Raw genomic sequence first — 18,575 nt, forward strand, 5'->3', positions numbered from 1 at the left:
TAAATATTGTTACTGTTGAAAGAAACAGGATTCTTGTGTCATTTATTTTGTGGGTAATTTCAACTCATTATTTACAGCATGAATGAATAAATTATTTCACTGTTTGAAGGTGATTTATGTCAAGCTGAGTTCAAGTGAACACATGTTTAGAAATAAACCACAAAACGAGTAGAGTTGGTGTTTGGAACAGTTCACACAGACAGATATTCGGTCATTTTATCCATGATGGTTCCCATCCTGTCCATCGGAATCACCATCACGGTGCGGAACGGTTTCATGGGAACGTCATCATGTGACCACTTTCCTGTCGCGCAGAAATCTGCCTCGTCCTGGACGGAGTAGCTGAACTTCAGTGTGGCTTGCTGTGAAAGACAGAAAATGCGTTTTTTCATCTCGAGCGATAGATTTATAGAATGTTAAACATCTTTAGACTTTCCTTATTATATACACCGTCATAAAGGCTGCAAAATCTCAGGACTTTTAACCAATCACAAGGGGCCAGGTTACAATGCTCTATATTTAACCAAGTTTTGTATAAAGATATTTCACCAGTTGATGTTTAATGATAAATAAGTCTTATTATTCAACTTGACTTTTGCCAATAACGCTAGTTCCAAAAAGCACCTAGCGGCACGGATATAATCGGTCTTGACTTTTGCCAATAACGCTAGTTCCAAAAAGCACCTAGCGGCACGGATATAATCAGTCTTGACTTTTGCCAATAACGCTAGTTCCAAAAAGCACCTAGCGGCACGGATGTAATCGGTCTTGACTTTTGCCAATAATGCTAGTTCCTAGCGGCACGGATATAATCGGTCTTGAATTTTGCCAATAACGCTAGTTCCAAAAAGCACCTAGCGGCACGGATATAATCGGTCTTGACTTTTGCCAATAACGCTAGTTCCAAAAAGCACCTAGCGGCACGGATATAATCGGTCTTGACTTTTGCCAATAACGCTAGTTCCAAAAAGCACCTAGCGGCACGGATGTAATCGGTCTTGACTTTTGCCAATAATGCTAGTTCCTAGCGGCACGGATATAATCGGTCTTGACTTTTGCCAATAACGCTAGTTCCAAAAAGCACCTAGCGGCACGGATATAATCGGTCTTGACTTTTGCCAATAACGCTAGTTCCAAAAAGCACCTAGCGGCACGGATATAATCGGTCTTGACTTTTGCCAATAACGCTAGTTCCAAAAAGCACCTAGCGGCATGGATATAATCGGTCTTGACTTTTGCCAATAACGCTAGTTCCAAAAAGCACCTAGCGGCACGGATATAATCGGTCTTGACTTTTGCCAATAACGCTAGCTCCAAAAAGCACCTAGCGGCACGGATTCATCGGTAAAACGGATATAACCCCAAACATCTGTGAAACCGCTATATTGCTCTCGTTTATTTATTTTTTCTGCTTGATGGTCATTGGACCAATAACTGTGCCATTTAAGGTCATACTGACCAATGACAGTCCACATGGAAGCATAAAAATCTAAATACATGCGTTTGTGTTCTTAGAGCGAGGAAGTTTCTATACATTTCCACCAGAGTATGTGAGTGGAGCAGCAAATATTTCCCCTCCGCACTCCTGGATTAGAGAAACCCGCTCGGTGTTCGCTCCATGGCAAAATGAGCGCCTAACTACCTCTCCACTCTAAAGTTATTTCAGTATGCATTTACATTAAATTAAATCAAATTAGGCCTAATAATTACTTATTTACAACGACTGCTCCAGGCAAAATCGTGCCGCTTCCACTCCACTCACATACTCTGATTTGCACCAAGGACCAGTTGCCATTGAAAACAATGGAGACGGTTAAAGTACTTGTTTAACAAATACATTGAGAACAATTTCTAAGCTGAAACTTTCTTAAAGAAACCGTTCGTTCAGAAGGAACATATTTAAATGAAAACTAAGCCATAGGTTGATTCTCCTTAATACAATTTTTTGGGTTTAATCTAGACTTAATCTGCTTTAATTACATTTACGACAGGTATATAGAAGAATTACCTCATAAAAGAACTCCTCTTCGTCGTTAACAAACAAGAGCTCATCTTTGGGTTGACCGTGACCAGATATGCTCTTCTTCGCTGGTTTACAGGTTTTACTGATCATCAAGAAGAACTGGCATTTACCGCAGGGTTTATTGGTCCGCTGTGCTTCAGCCATTTCCTTTCTGTAAAAATACAATGACAGCATTGAACCAGACTTAATGCAATGAGATCAAGAGTGCCCCACATCAGATGCATCTCAAAATAGTTTTATCAAGGCAATTTTTGAACGTTTTTAACAAGATCACGCTACAATAAATAAGGGTGGGTGACATGATATATATACCTCATCATGGCAACGATTTAAAGTGTCAATCGATAAAGAGTTTGCTATATCGCGACAGGTAAATATCAAATGTGCGCAGTGTGGATTTATGTATCAGTGGGCAGGGCTTCACGTGAGACTGAGAGAACTGAATAAACATGGACTTGGTTTTTATGGCATTAACAATGTTTTGGCAGACGCCAAAGCAAATTAAACGACATTCATCTCGACAGCTCATCCGTGTTTCATGTGCACGTTGCGTGTGCTATCTCTGGAGCATGCAAGTGCGCGAAAGTCCAGCAGGTTTCCCGATATTTACAAGAGAGTGCACCACATATGTGGCGTAAGTTCACAAAAGCCAACACAAGAGCAGAAATATTTAATCTGCAAACTGTGCACGATGATAATCACTTGTTATACCTGTTAAAGCATGCAAAATAATGTTATTGAAAGCCTAAAGATGCACTTCACATTAATTGTAATCCTGTCATATACTTCACTCATTGGGCCTAATTTGGTGTTAATCGTTTGCATTTGAATCCATGGTTTTTAATGTGACATTTACACACAAATTCAAATAAGGCCCCAAATTTCCTGAAGGTGTACAGGGACTTTGTGATGCGAGTCATATCAGAGACAGAGACAGTGTTATATAAATCCTTGTAAAGCCATATGATGGATTGGCGCCACCTGCTGACTCACTGTCAATTACACAACACCATGGCAACAACTTACCACACCAGCTCCAGCATCTTAGTAACAAAGCTGGATTTTTCCTAATGGGATGTTATTCAATCTCTGCAATAAGTGACAATGGACAGGGGCTTTTTTTTATAGTAGGAAGTGATGAAGAGGGGGGCGTGGCAGGGCCATGATGGAGCACGGCCGACACCGAATCAGCGGGAGAGCGAGATAAAGGGGAGCCGGAGGCGCCAGTTCGAGAGGGACTCAAGCGGCCTCATTCCCTCCTCCTTGCCCATCCTTTAACGGTTACATGTGTCCACATACTTTGCTAGGATCACACATTCTTAAGGCCTTTGCACACCAAACATGATTTCTTGTCGCAAGCATCATCTTGAATCGGAACAATAGATTCCTAATGAGCCTTTTCACCTGGAGTGAACATTCACGCTGAATCGCAAGCCCGACAAAATTAGTGTATTTGTTTTTTTTTTTATCTTCGCCTGACATAGAAATGCCTTGACCAACAATATATAAGCTTTAGATTACATGAAGCTGTTGCAGTTATCAGACACAGAGCAACTGGTGGAGCTAAAGCACAGAAAGCTGTTGACCACCGACATTAAACGCTGAAGTAACTCGAGGAAGAAATCCTGAAACAGCCGTGAGGATGTGTAGTTCACTTGTATTAAATGCCTTAAAAACATTAAGATTTGTTCTCTTAACATGTGAATGATATTCCTTCATCATTGCCTTGCATCCCCTTCAAAAATGATCTGATCTCATGTGGATTGTCTTCATAATTTATTCTATGTTGCTGCATTGCTTGACCTTTGCATTTAATCTTGAGTGAGTTCTCTTGTCTTTAATATAAAATATATTGCTCCATCTTTGCCTCTGAATCAGTTTTTACATTTACCGGTACATTTATGCATTTGGCAGACACTTTTATCCAAAGCGACTTACAGTGCACTTATTACAGGGACAATCCCCCCGGAGCAACCTGGAGTTAAGTGCCTTGCTGAAGGACACAATGGTGGTGGCTGTGGGGATCGAACCAGCAACCTTCTGATGACCAGTTATGTGCTTTAGACCACTACACCACCACCACTTAAATAACTTGGATCTGAAGTGTTTTTCTCTGCCAAACATGAATAATATTAATACAATTGCATTGACTTGCAGTGCAGTCTGTGTGCCTTTTGAATACAAAAAAACAAAAACGTTATTGTGGTGGTATTTTTAATATTCTTTAACAGTATTAAACTATCCAATAACGGGTCAGACTGAAGATGGGTTTTGTTGGAAAAGTTCGCCAGCTTGCTCACTGGGGGTCAAAATACAAATATTTACATATTTTAGTTATTTTAAAGCACAATTTTACATTTTTTTAGCTTCTTTTTCTGTTAAAGCATAATTTTGTCTTAAGCTGCTTTGACTTATTGCATGCATTCATGGAGCGTTTAAATTGCATCACGTTTAATTAGTAACATGCAGGGTTTTGAGCAAATATAGCAAGTAGATGTACAGTTGATTATTAAAACAAATTTTTTAACCTCTCCACATATAATTTTTACAAACTATAATTTTGGTAAGTCGTTTAGGACATCTACTTTGTGCATGACAAATTTTGTCAAGCCTTGAGACAATTAGCTTCTGATAGGAGGTGTACTGAATTGGAGGTATTTTAAGTCCCATCTCTTTGCTTGACATTGTGGACCTCCACAAGTCTGGTTCATCCTTGGGAGCAATTTCCAAATGCCTGAATGTACCACGTTCATCTGTACAAACAATAGTACACAAGTGTAAACACCATGGGATCATGCTGCCATCATAACACTCAGAAAGGAGATGCATTCTGTCTCTTAGAGATGAACGTAGTTTGGTGCGAAAAGCTCAAATCAATCCCAGAACCACAGCAAAGGTCCTTGTGCAGACGCTGGAGGAAACAGGTGGACAAGTATCTATATCCACAGTAAAACGAGTCCTATATTGACATAACCTGAAAGGCTGCTCAGCATGGAAGAAGCCACTACTCCAAAACTGCCATAAAAGCGCCAGACAACAGTTTGTAAGTGCACACGGGGACAAAGATCTTGATTCAGAAATGTCCTCTGGTCTAATGAAACAAAACTGTAACTGTTTGGCTATAAATGACCATCATTATGCTGCAGGAGGGACTGGTGCACTTCACAAAATAGATGGCATCATGAGAAAGAAAAGTGATGTGGATATATTGAAGCAAAATCTCAAGACATCAGACAGGAAGTTAAAGCTCAGTCGCAAATGGGTCTTCCAAATGGACAATGACCCCAAACATACCTCCAAAGTTGTGGCAAAATGGCCCAAGTACAACAAAGTCAAGGTATTGGAGTGGCATCACAAAGCCCTCAATTCGATTTGTGGGCAGAACTGAAAAAGTGTGTTCGAGCAAGGAGGCCAAAAGCTGACTCAGTTCCAGCAGTTCTATCTGGAGGAATGGGCCAAAATTCCAGCAATTTATTGTGAGAAGCTTGTGGAAGGATACCCAAAATGTTTGACCCAAGTTAAACAATTTCAAGGCAATGATTGTAATACTAACAAAGCGTATGTAAACTTCTGACCCACTGGGAATGTCCATCCATCCATCCATCCATCCATCCATCCATCCATCCATCTTCAACCGCTTATCCGAAGTTGGGTCACGGGGGCAGCTGCTCCAGCAGGGGGCCCCAAACTTCCCTATCCTGAGCCACATTAACCAGCTCTGACTGCGGGACCCCGAGGTGTTCCCAGGCCAGTGTGGAGATGTAATCGCTCCACCTAATCCTGGGTCTTCCCCAAGGCCTCCTCCCAGCTGGACGTGCCTGAAACACCTCCCTAGGGAGGCGGTATCCTTACCAGATGCCCAAACCACCCCAACTGACACTGGGAATGTGATGAAAGAAAAATAAGCTGAAATATATAATTCTCTACTATTATTCTGACATTTCACATTCTTAAAATAAAGTAGTGATCCTAACTGACCCAAGACAGGGAACGTTTTCTTCGATTAAATGTCAGGAATGGTGAAAAACTGAGTTTAAATGTCTTTGGCTAGGGTGTATGTAAACTTCTGACTTGAACATGGCAAAAAGATTTGTTTGTTTGTTTTGCAAACTTGTCAAGTAGTTTTTGCTTTGACCCAGTGATGGGTGGCGGGCAGACCAGCTCAAAGGTGCGCTGAACCACCCGCTGTACCGAGGTAAAATTGCTTGTCGATTAGCGCCACCATTTGTTAAGGCATGAAAGTGCTAATGGCGAACATTAGTTTCACTTTCAATGGGGAAAGGGCCAGTGATTCGCCTCATAAACATGTCGCGTTTGGTGTGAAAAGGCCTTTATTCTGTGAAAATCTGTGAGTTATTAACTACAATATTATTAATGCATCCTCACAAATATCAACATACATTGTAAAATAATATATTAAACATCAAAATGCATGCAAGTCTGCACATAAAACTAATTAAAACAATTTACCGTGGTATTTTGGAGATGCATTGTGGTATTTCCACGGTTTTGTGGTCATGCATTATGGTAGTGCCATGGTAAATTTGTAAGGATAAACACTCAGACTTCATTAGTGGCAATCTCAATTCCACACTGAGCGCCACCTACTGGTCAAAAACAAAACAAACACTCACAGCAGTTGTTTGTGCATGGGTAGGGCGATCTGTGGAGGGACGTTAACGAAACGTTCACTCAGCAGTAGTCCAATAGAGTGAGCACTATCCAGCAGCAGTTCTTCAAACTTCTCCTGAACATCTGGAGAGCTGGATTTCACACACTGCTCAAGAATCATGTCTTTGAGCTTCTCCAAACACTCCACACCCTGTTATACACACACAGAAGAGAAAATACTACAGTAACATTTCACCGATATAGATTATTTATGCTGTAGTGTACAGACAAAATAAAGAGATTTGTATTGATTAGTTGTTGCAGACCTAATTTGAATTATTCTGTTGTTATTCATCAGACAATCAGATATTCATTCATTTATTATATATGTGGTTGTTTCTTCAACCTCTGGCACTTGTACTACTGTGCACTTCTGGAAAGTAAAGCCATGAAGCTTTTACACTCAAGTACATCTCCAGTTCTGTATTGTGTTTAACACCTCATTACTGTAGTAACACCATCTGTTCATTGCATTAAAACTATGGACTATGGAAATAAAGAGTGGAGGCAGGAAACAGCACATCCACACCGTCTTAACACCCTTTTGCAGGGACACTTGGGGGCACAGTTTGCCTTTAATTTCTGTGTTTCCAACAACCTATTGGAGTGCAAGTAGTCGAACTGTGTGGCAGGTACTATTTACAACTACAGTGCAAACCGATTATTTACTTGTGTGTGTTTATTATACATAAATTGATCTCTACCTTAGTAAGACAGATGTGCTGACCATTTAAAAAGTAAATGGTGAAATGGTGAAATGGTCTGCACTTATATAGCACCTTTTTTTACCTTAGAGGTGTCCCATTCACACATATTCATACACCAATGCAAGGCGCTAAACTGCCATTGGGAGCAACTTGGGGTTCAGTGTCTTGCCCAAGGACACTTCAGCATGTGGAGTCGCGTGGGCTGGGAATCAAACCACCAACCCTGCGATTAGCAGCCGACACGATCTACCACCTGAGCCACAGCTGTCATTTCCATCACTGTCATTTCAACCATTGATGTCTATTAATATAGTAACCATGTTTAATTTTGAGGTATCTATGATTGTGCTATAAAATATCATGGTGATACAATGGTTACTGTAGTAGAACCATGACTAATATTAAGAGAAAATTAGGGTTTGGTTTATGAGTTTATGTAGGGTGTCTGTGGTACTCAAATAAACACACTGCAGTGATGCCCAATACTGTATATTAGTATTTAATTAGGGGTGTAAAAACACTATTTGCACTAGTGCAAAAATTATGAATTTTGTTGCTATTTACACTTAATGCAAGTAGCCTCTGCCTTAAATAATAATATTACACTTTATGCATCATTTGACCAAATTACAGCTTGATTGGAAATGATGCCCGGTGTTGGGTGTTTCTCTAAAAAATACATTAATTACTAACTACTTATTACACCTTCTAGAGTGTAATTAGATTACTGTACTAAATACTCTGTCTGAAAAGTAATTGCATTACTTATTACTAATCGACTGGATGAAAAATACAAGGATAGACACGAAACTTTTCTTTTAATTTCTTTGAAATAAATCATATAAAATTAATAAATTATTCATGAACTGGCCAAAGAATTTAAAGGGGCAGCGTTAAATTAGAAATCATACATTTTGTAATATTAGACGTTAAATTGTTTTATATAGAATTGTTCTATAGTCTATACAGCATTTAACCAATTACATCAGAAGTAACTGTAATTAAATTACTGAAAAATTAAGAGTAATCCCTTACATTTTTGTATTTATTTATTTTTTTCAATTAAAAAATAATTTACAGTAATGACGGCCAATACAAATATTCGGCTCATAAGTGATATTTACCTTTATTTTTTTAAACATCACTTATAGTTCATCTCAAGCATGTTCTTTAAAGATAATTTCGTCAACTTGGTTAAACAAGTACACTTGATTATTATAGAAGTTATAGAATTATAGAAATAATTTTCACACAATAAATATTGAAATGTCTATGTTTACTTAAATATTTAAGTAAATAATCATAGATTTAATCTTGTAATTATTAGTTTTTCAATAATGGATTTTCATAGTTTAATATTGAAAGTGTGTCTGGGGCAAGGCTAAACAATAACATTTATACATTAAATTAATTTGAAAACTACCAAAAATGAACGATGAAGGCTTGGTCAAAAGTTGCGCTTAATTAAAAATTACCCCCTGTGATATGAAAGTGCCCGAAGTTGAAGAAAAACACTCACATGTACTATAAATCTCTCACCTCTCTCTCTGTGAGATTCACCATACTGATAAATCCAAACACTTCATCTGGATCACCTTCATCATCACTGTCCTCTGGTACCTCCGCTTGCTGGAGTAAAACACAAATAATTAAAAATTGTATTTGCAATGAAACATTTACATATCCACCGTTCCACATACTAACATCCAAAGAGATCTTTGTAAATACTTATACATTATTTATATTAATGCAAGTCTCACCCTGATGACGCTGCCAATGTGATTCTGTTGAATGATGATGTCAGTGAGGTCAGAGGTGTTCACGTGAGACTTCAGGAACAGCTGGAATAATTAACACAACAAACAAATAAACATATATATTCTTTATATACTGTGTACATAATAATAAATCTATTCAAGTAAAAATTTTGCAATGCAAATATTAATATGTGTGCATTATATGCAATGTACGCATGAATGTTTATACCTGTTGCAGAAGAGTTTTAATGCCATGGAAGTCGTTGTCAGATATTGTGTGTGCTTCAAAGTCAACGATCACCTCCTAAACACAAATCAAAACACTTGTATCAATCACAAGATACAATAAGTACACTGCATAGAATACCAGGCCTGAACAACACGCCCGTTTTATGTCGCAAAAACGCTAAAAACAGCAGCTAACCTCGTTTATCTCTTCTTCTGAATTTTCGCTGCCTTCATCTCCAGACTCCTCTAGTCCCTCATCCGAGCTTTCTTTGCTATCCTGGACATTTACTCCTGTTTCAATCGCTCGCCTCTTTGCGGATGAAGCCATGCTGCTACTCCAAGCGACTATAGCACGCAGGAAACAGACACGTTTTGCATTTCCCACATGTCAAGAAACTGATGTCTCTTGTCGGCCATTTTGGCGCAAAAGGGACGCAAAGTGCAAGCGGAGTGAGCTCTACAACGAGATCCAAAATGGCGTCGGTTTCCGGGTACGCTATAACAAAAGTGGCAGACACCATTTCTCACAGAGGGGTGCACTGTGGAAATTAAGTTTTATTGATTTAAAACAACGACGCTGTCTCAAGTCCCAGTTAATCATCTTATGATGTATGTATTAGTATAAATTATGTATTCAGCTGTACTTTAGTTACTTGACTTTACTTTTTGTGTCTCATTGATATCATATTATAAAATAAAAGTCGACTATTAACCTCAGTGTATGTATTATTATTACTATTATTTTATTTTAAAAATAAAACAGATGGTATATTTAATTGGTATACCAATGCTGTAAAAACATACAAATGTATAAATATTTCTGCAATAATTAATCTACAAATTAATAATTGATATAAAAGCCTAAATAAAAATAAATAAACAAAGATCAGGGCCTGTAGTATTCTTATCCCTAAATGTACTTTTTTTATTATTTAATTTTTTAATACCTTGTTTAAAAATGAAACAAAATGATCTAAAATAAATAATGAACATACAAAAAATATATAAATAAGATATGAAGTATTAGCACATTACGCAAACATTTTAAAAGAAAGCACAGGCTCACAGATTCTAGAGTTTTCGGATATTATAGAATATTTAGTTATTTAAAAGAATATATATTGCAACAAACATTAAAGTATTAACATTAAAATATGCATTCTTGTTTGAATTTATAACGCCAAATTGCGAAAGTCGCGATTTCATGAGTGACGTCACAGGGGGCGGTGCATGGCGGACCATCGGATTGCGTTCGTAGAAGAGCGTCAATCTTACACAATAACACACAGAGATATCAAACATGACCCTCAACAAGAATAATTCAGAATTAGGAGGAGTTATCATCAACAACAGTGAAAGGTAATAACTTGAAACCAGCCGCTCACAGTAGTAATTATTATATTAATCTGGTTCCGTACCACCTGATTTCATGTATTTGTTCAAAAATGTCATATTGAATGTCGCATTCTAGATTCAATCTATTTTAATGCGATATTTTTTCTCTTCAGTGTAACATGAATAGTTCATCCTGGTGTCATTTATGCTCCGCTGTGTGTCGTGTGTAACATCGCATGAAGCGTTAGATCACACCCACTATGCTCATTTGCACTGCATTCAGTTTATCTTCCGTTTACTTATTTATATTCATTTTTGTTTAGAAATTGTACACGTCTTTCAAGTTAAATCATACAGGCTGTTGTGTTTTGAAAACATAACCCTTGCGCAGCTTCCAAAAGTCTACTATGGCGAAGGATGAGCTCATGAATATTACATTTGTCACGCACAAGTTCGTTGGAAATGTTCACGTCCTGGCACGTGACCTTATTAATATTTAGCAGCAGTTCCTTCACACGCCAACGGACAAACCCAATCAGTCACGTTGACGAGACTAACGCAATACTACGTAATGTATATTAATGAGCAAAGCCTTTCCAATAGTACGATCCGTTGTTCTGTTTTGAAAGAGCATAGTGCCGGTGTGAAGTGTCTTTAGGTCAGTAATAATCTTCTTAACCTTCTTTTTAAAGTAACCGAAAAGCATAATAGACCGTTACACAACAGTATGACCTCACTGGCTAATATTACACAACTGGTAAAGACTGATATATGCTGTGTGTGTGTATATATATATATATATATATATATATATATATATATATATATACACATATATATACACACACACACACTAAAAGCATGTTTGAATGTGTAAACTGAATGTGTTTTCCCACAGTGTGTTAATGTCATATGAGAATGTGGAGCTGGCATTTAATGACACAGAACATTTGCCAGCACCCTTCAGAAAAAGCAAGAAGGGAAGCGTCTACTTAACACCTTACAGGGTACGTAATACAAGAGTGATTTTATTAATGTTGTGAATGACCAGAACGCTTCTGGTTTTGGTTCATGGACAAGTTTACGTCTGCTGAGCTCTTTAAAGATAAAGTACATCTTTAAACATAACTTGAATACGATTGATCTTACGATACGGTTAAACAAACCTACCAAAATATTATATAAGCCCTTTTGACCTTTAATCAAGTGCAGAATAGATACCTATAATTCAATTTTCACTAGTTAAAGGTGCTGCAAGCATGCGAAAACTTGTCCTGCTCCCTGAAAGATATTATTTAAATAAGTGTCGCGAGATCTCACCCATCTCTGTGACAGCTCTAGACTCTGTAAACAGCAAATAAAAATGTCTCTGACGCTTTTAGACCTGTCAATCATTGTAGTTGCAGCGAAATATCCAGGTGTAATGCCATTTTTAGGCCATGTTGTTCGTAGCAGTTGTCAGTTGAGGGCGCTATTTTGCTGCTACTGTTTGACAACCGCAAGTAAAAATACAATTTGGAATCTTTGGAGGGCGGGGTTTTGGAAAGAGGGGGCGTGGCTAATTCAAGGGCTCAGTCTCATGGAATAAAATGATGTTAACATGCATATTGTTTATGTCTTGTGGCTATAATTTTGAAACAGTATTTTAGCGTTTACGGATTGACCCCATTTACTTCCATTGTCAGTGCCTCACTGTTGCCCAGATTTGTGCTTTTTTAAAGAAAAGGAGGGACGAGTTAAATTCATTATTGTGGTTATCAATATTATGCCACAGGTGCTGTCGATTGAGCTTAATTTATCGTTGTAACATGGTAAGGTGGGCAAGGAGGAGGCAGGAACCGGCTAAACAGTCGATGTAAAGTTTAATGATAAAACTCAACAAAAAACAAACAAAAACAGACACACATGCAACGCAGTCGCGTACGTCTCGCTCTCTCTCGAACTGTCCACTCTGGCTCGTCTTTATCCCCCTCCTGGCTGATTAGCCTGATTCAGGGCCAGCCGTGTGTCCGCACTGCCCGGGCCTGCCCTCCTCCTCGTCACACTCCTCCATTGCCCGACTCAGGCCATGGAAACCCCTGGCATGTGCACTCCCCTCCACTCCCTTCATTGAGAGGGGGCAGGTCTTACCCACCTTTTGGAGCCCTGGAAGAGAAGAGGGGAGGGAGAGGGGAGAGTGAAAGAGCGAGGCAGAGCGACAGAAAGAGTGAGGAGAGAAAACTTGCTCGCTGGCTCTCGGACGCGCCGTCACCTGGTCCTCAACTGCTCCTCCGCCCTCTAGCGAATGCCAGCTCGCTCCTCCCCTTCTTCGGCGGCCGGCAGCGACCCCTCCATCCCCAGGCAGAAGGCCGCAGCTGCTCATTTGATGGACGGCAGCGGCAAGGCATCCCTCCCTGGGTTTTGGCACCAATGTAACGTGGTAAGGTGGGCAAGGAGGAGGTAGGAACCGGCTAAACAGTCAATGTAAAGTTTAATGATAAAACTCAACATAAAACAAACATAAACACAACGTGGCTGCGTGCATCTCTCTCACTCGTACTGGTGCCTCCGGCTAGTCGTTTATCCCCTCCCGGCTGATTAGCTCGATTCAGAACCGGCCGTGTGTCCTTATGGCCCGGCACCGCCCTCCTCCTCATCACAATCATATCGATCCTGAGATATTCCTTTAAATTAATGGTATCTGAAATACAAAATATAGGTTTACTATATAAAGTTTAGGTTTACTTATTATATAATGTTAGATTAGACTAGGTTCTTGTTCACTTCTGCTCATGTCAACTATTTCCTCTTTAGGTGATCTTCTTGACGAAAGGGAAGGACCCTCTTCAGTCTTTTATGATGCCCTTTTACCTTATGAAGGGCTGTGAGGTGAAACAGCCTGTACTTGGTGCCAACTACATCAAGGGCACAGTGAGCGCCGAACCTGGGGGTAAAAACTTTTTATTTTTTCATTGAATTTGTAATTGATTGATGAGGCACTCAGAGCTACACTTGTATGAAAGTTTGTTTATTTTTATTATTTACTGTGACCCTAATCCTATTCTAACCTTAAATGCACATCAAACTCATCCCCTCTAGCCCAGGCGTTCCCAACGGAAATAAAAATCAATGAATATGTCCCATTCACATTTTAGGTGGCTGGGAAGGTTCTGCATCCTTCAAGATGATCTTTATGGCTGGAGGAGCGATTGAGTTTGGACAGTACATGCTACAGGTGGCAGCACAGGGTACGTCTACACCCATTTGTTTGTTACATCTGTAACAAAAGCTGTTAAATATAAGTGGCTCAGATGTAACTAAACAAACACTCTGAACTCTCATGTCAGCATCCAGAGGGCAGCCGGTGACTGATAATTTCGGCTGTCTGTACATGGCGAATGGAGCGTACACTTACCCACCCCCTCCGCCTGCTAATGGCATGTATTCAGCGGCAACAGCGCCCCCTGTATATGCCTACCCTGGACCTCCACCGCCAGGTAACAACACACAATTCAAAGTGTCAATAGTACACACACACACACAGCTACATAGTGCTGAGCAATGGAGTATTGACATTTACATAAAACACTAAACTTTCTGCTGTTATTTGGATCGTCAAGGTGGATTTTACTCCAGCCCCAGATTTGATGGACCAGCTGCCTACATGCCACCTCCCCCATATACAGCACCAATGGACCAGGCTCCTCTTCACCAGGCTCCTCTTCACCAAGACCTGCCCAGAAACCCTGCAGGTATGAGCCAGAACTGGACCAGATGAGCGGTTATCTAGGCTTACTTTTCCTGTTAATTAGTCATGAAATAATTAATTACTGTAAAACTTCTCTCTTTTTTACTTTCTGTCTAGCGGATGCAAAAGCAGCTGAAGCTGCTGCGAGTTCTGGCGCGACTACTTTTGCTCCAACACGGGTCTACTTGCCGGAGGTGAGTTTGCCAACCTGATAAAGTACAATTATAACTATACACTTGTGGGCTAAAGTTTGGAATAATGTACAGATTCTGGTATTTTAATTCACCAAATTGGCATTCAACTGATCACAAAGTATAAAGGACAACTGTCTCTAACATGGACAGAAAGAGATGTGGAAGACCAGATGTGCAACTAAACAAGAGGATAAGTACATCAGAGTCTCTAGTTTGAGAAATAGACGCCTCACATGTCCTCCGCTGACAGCTTCATTGAATTCTACCCGCTCAACACCAGTTTCATGTACAACAGTAAAGAGAAGACTCAGGAGGACTTATGGGGAGAATTGCAAAGAAAAATCCACTTTTGAAACAGAAAAACACAAATAAAAGGTTCGAGTGGGCAAAGAAACGCAAACATTGGACAACAGATAATTAGAAAAGAGTGTTATGGATCTTAACCCCATTGAGCTTTTGTGGGATCATCTAGACCGTAAGGTGTGTGAAACATGCCCAACAAGACAGCCACATCTATTGGGGCTTTTCTACTGCATGGTAAAACTCGACTCGCTTTTTGGGGGTTTTCCACTGTGAAAAGCAAGCTCAGAAAAGTAAAGCGAGTAGAGTTGAACCGTAACGTGCAATGGAAAAGTGCCATAAGGCAAGTGCCACAGGAAGTGTGGGGTGAAATGTCACCTGAGTATCTGGACACACTGACCGCTAGAATAACAAGGATCTGCAAAGCTGTCATTTTTCACATTATTAATGTCCTGACTATACATTGTGATCAGATTGAATGCTACTTTAGTGAGGCTTTATAACAATCAAGTGCATAGGCAACCAAATCCAACCTGTTAATCAACTCCATATATAACTAGGACCTAAATCTAACCTGTTGTTTAAGCCTATATATATCTAAATTTATCCTGTTATCCAAGTCGCCATTACCAAGCCCATATACAGCATAACTAACACTAACATGTTAAGCAAGTCCATATATAGTCAAGTAATTTTTATTTGTATATCGCTTTTCACAACACACATCGTTTCAAAGCAGCTTTACAGAAAATCATACAGTAACAGAAAACGAAACGCCAATATCTATAAAGTCATCATTGTGTAGTTTGATTAAATATGATTGTAAATTGTATTTATAACCCCAGTGTGCAAGCTGAAGGAGAGTGTGGCAAGGAACACAAAACTCCATAAGATGTTGGTTAATGGGAGAAACCAGACTCACTGTGGGGGCCAGTTCCCCTCTGGATAATATCATGAATATAATGCCAGTATCACTTATTTATGTGCAGTGTAAGTCATGGTTTAAAATTAGTAAATTAAATAAGTATTGAGGGCCAGTGTGAGAACTGTAAGATTAATGACTAATGCTTTTGAAGTCCATCCTGGATTAACTGCAGAAGTTCACATAGATGCAGATTGTCTTTTGTTAGTTGGCCAACGAAGGCTTTTGTTGGCAATTAAATGATAGTCTATATATTCCATTTCAAGAGTGCAGTCCATCATTAGACCAAGGTGATGCATGCAGAGATCAGTGAGGTGCATCACAGTTAAACTGGCTGGTAATTTCAGTGTTCCGGTTCGATTAGGTCCATCCTAAATCCAAGGTTCAGGCAGTGGAATATGAAGTATCCCATGTCTTGAATATAGCCAAGTCTAACCTGTTAACTGGACTGTATCCATACAGTTCAGTATATATCCAATTCAACCCCAACTTCATATATAACTAGGACCTACATCCAAACTGTTAACCAAGTCTATATAGTCAAGTCCATATTTAACCAAGCCCAACCTGTTGAGGCTATAGATAACAAATTCATCCAGTTCACCAAGTCAACATAATGCAGTCCAATTACGGTATAACCAAGTTGTTGGGGTGGCTGTGGCTCAGGTGGTAGAGCGGGTTGTCCACTAATCGCAAGGTTGGTGGTTTGATTCTCGCTCCACACGTCTCAACATCCTGAAGTGTCCTTGGGCAAGACACTGAACCCCAAGTTGCTCCCAATGGCAGACTAGCACCTTGCATGGCAGCTCTGCCATCATTGGTGTGTGAATGGGTGAATGAGACTCAGTGTAAAGCGCTTTGAATAACAATAAGTTTAAAAAAGTGCTATATAAGTGCAGACCATTTACCATTTGTGATAGGGATTAGGGACCAAGGAGGTCACGAGGAGAATCGCACCAGAGAGAAGGCATGGCGTTCCAAAGGGATGCTTAATTTTGTAAGAGGTGCAAATAAAAACAGTGTTTAAGCAAAATATAACCAAGGTAATTTTAAAAACAATCTAAACTAGAACTGTGGGTACTAAACGAAGCACCTAGTCCCCTCCCTAAACAATGAAGGCCAGAGTCCATTGTGCTCAAGTAATGCCATCAAACGACCTCGTTTCAACATGCTCCATACACATCTGACCATTTTTCCCACCCTCTAGTGGCGGCTAGCTTTCATATATAATTTTTCCCGCCTTTACTAATTGGAACATACCATTTTGTTTAAATAAAATTAACCTGCACCTCATGATTCTTATACACAATTCCATTGAATAAAGAAATGAGTGAGTTAAAATGAGAGAGACAAACACGAATAAATACAATAAATAGGATGGAAAAACCCCCAATAAATATTGAAAAATGTTGGGTAAAATAATAAAGAGGTCCTTCATGGACACATTCAAATCCTGTTATGGAGACCGACTTGCAGGCTCTCTATCACACAAGTCCAGCCTGTTAAGCAAGTCCATTTATATAACCAATATATTCAAGAGTGTAGATCTGCACCAAAGCAACAAATACTAATTAACTTTGAGTAATTATTTGTGAATATTGTTTATTTTGCAGGACAAACCTCCTCCCTACTCTCCACCTGAAGACAAGAAGAACCAGTAGACATGTCTTCTGTTAGCACATGTCCTCTCCTCATTTCACCCTCTCTCTCACACACACACACACACACACATCATCTCCTGCAGCAGTGAACGGCCACTGGCACAGACTGGACTCCAATAGGGGGCAGAGAGCTCTGCATTAACATGACCGGTCCTATATAAAGAGAGAGAGAGTGAGATAAAAAAACAAGTTTAATGAATTCACAGCTTGTAAATGAAAGGGATTTTGATGACTGTTCGCTTTCCAACCATAAAGCAAAACCGACGGTAAACGATTGAGCTTTTCAATTCAGCGATTATGAATTTGAAAAATATTGTATGTAGAAGTTACATTCCAAGAGTTGAGAGCAAGGCCAAAAAACTTTTAACTATTAAGGGGGTTTCACACTTTCAATCCTGCAACCAAGCAATTAAAAGTCATTTATTTCCAAAGTGTGTTGGGTACATGGGGTTTAAACATGTGACCCATTGCACTCAACGTAGAAAGTTTACAAACATACAGTCAAACGAAATCCTGGGACTAACTGTGGCTGACTTAGGGATGATATTAACAAATTAAATATGTAACAAGTTGATTTAGCACTTAAAACATTGCCAGTGTGTGAACGCCCTTTTATTGTGCATTCCTTCAAATGCATTGCTTATTTAAACCTGTTACCATGTGCTGCAAATCTGTTTTAACCCAGCAGCACGTTGACAAAGACTACATACTATACTGTACCATACATTCTGATAAAACTTGTTAGAGATTGTGTTCCCTGCAGCAGTGTGAACTCTGTCTCTGCGTCTTTCTGTAGCATGCAACAGTTAGACTAAAGATGCACTTTAACCCTGACATAACCCTTCTTATGATTCTTATTTTCTTTAATTTATTTAATTGTATGATTAACTACGCATGGTCTCGACTGTATTATTCAAATGAGTGTATTTTATTAAAGTAAACATGTACACTTGAACTGTCTCATTTGAGTTTGATTAAGAGTCTTTTAATGGACGTCTTGTCTTCAATGTTCACAGTCTTGATGAGGAAACAGAGTCAGGATTAGTTCAA

General features: G+C 39.3%; 2 protein-coding genes across 2 annotated transcripts; one reads left to right on the forward strand and one right to left on the reverse strand.

The window, feature by feature from the left end:
* Window positions 1–20: 20 nt before the first annotated feature.
* LOC127626867 (protein BCCIP homolog) lies at window positions 21–9,749 on the reverse strand. Its single transcript, XM_052102961.1, has 7 exons — window positions 9,583–9,749; window positions 9,388–9,462; window positions 9,162–9,242; window positions 8,941–9,030; window positions 6,658–6,845; window positions 2,009–2,174; window positions 21–362 (listed from the first exon to the last, which is right to left on the reverse strand). Exons 1-7 carry the CDS (start codon window positions 9,712–9,714, stop codon window positions 192–194), a joined length of 903 nt encoding a protein of 300 aa, XP_051958921.1. The 5' UTR covers window positions 9,715–9,749; the 3' UTR covers window positions 21–191.
* An 852-nt stretch (window positions 9,750–10,601) lies between these two features.
* On the forward strand, window positions 10,602–18,437 carry LOC127627089 (WW domain-binding protein 2-like). The gene is made up of 8 exons (XM_052103332.1): window positions 10,602–10,745; window positions 11,620–11,728; window positions 13,515–13,650; window positions 13,856–13,948; window positions 14,048–14,197; window positions 14,321–14,452; window positions 14,566–14,642; window positions 17,478–18,437. The coding sequence occupies exons 1-8, from the start codon at window positions 10,687–10,689 to the stop codon at window positions 17,523–17,525; spliced, it is 804 nt and encodes a 267-aa protein (XP_051959292.1). The 5' UTR covers window positions 10,602–10,686; the 3' UTR covers window positions 17,526–18,437.
* Window positions 18,438–18,575: the final 138 nt, after the last annotated feature.

The sequence above is a fragment of the Xyrauchen texanus genome, chromosome 33, assembly GCF_025860055.1.
Source record: "Xyrauchen texanus isolate HMW12.3.18 chromosome 33, RBS_HiC_50CHRs, whole genome shotgun sequence".
Lineage (NCBI taxonomy): Eukaryota > Metazoa > Chordata > Actinopteri > Cypriniformes > Catostomidae > Xyrauchen > Xyrauchen texanus.

Coding starts and splice junctions, on each gene's coding strand:
- LOC127626867 (XM_052102961.1), bottom strand. CDS start 9,714: ATGGCTTCATCCGCAAAGAGGCGAGCGATTGAAACAGGAGTAAATGTC. Junction 2,175..6,657: donor CCCATGCACAAACAACTGCT/GTGAGTGTTTGT, acceptor GTATTTTTACAG/AAAGGAAATGGCTGAAGCAC. Junction 363..2,008: donor AAGAGGAGTTCTTTTATGAG/GTAATTCTTCTA, acceptor TGTCTTTCACAG/CAAGCCACACTGAAGTTCAG.
- LOC127627089 (XM_052103332.1), top strand. CDS start 10,687: ATGACCCTCAACAAGAATAATTCAGAATTAGGAGGAGTTATCATCAAC. Junction 10,746..11,619: donor ATCATCAACAACAGTGAAAG/GTAATAACTTGA, acceptor GTTTTCCCACAG/TGTGTTAATGTCATATGAGA. Junction 14,453..14,565: donor CCTGCCCAGAAACCCTGCAG/GTATGAGCCAGA, acceptor CTTTCTGTCTAG/CGGATGCAAAAGCAGCTGAA.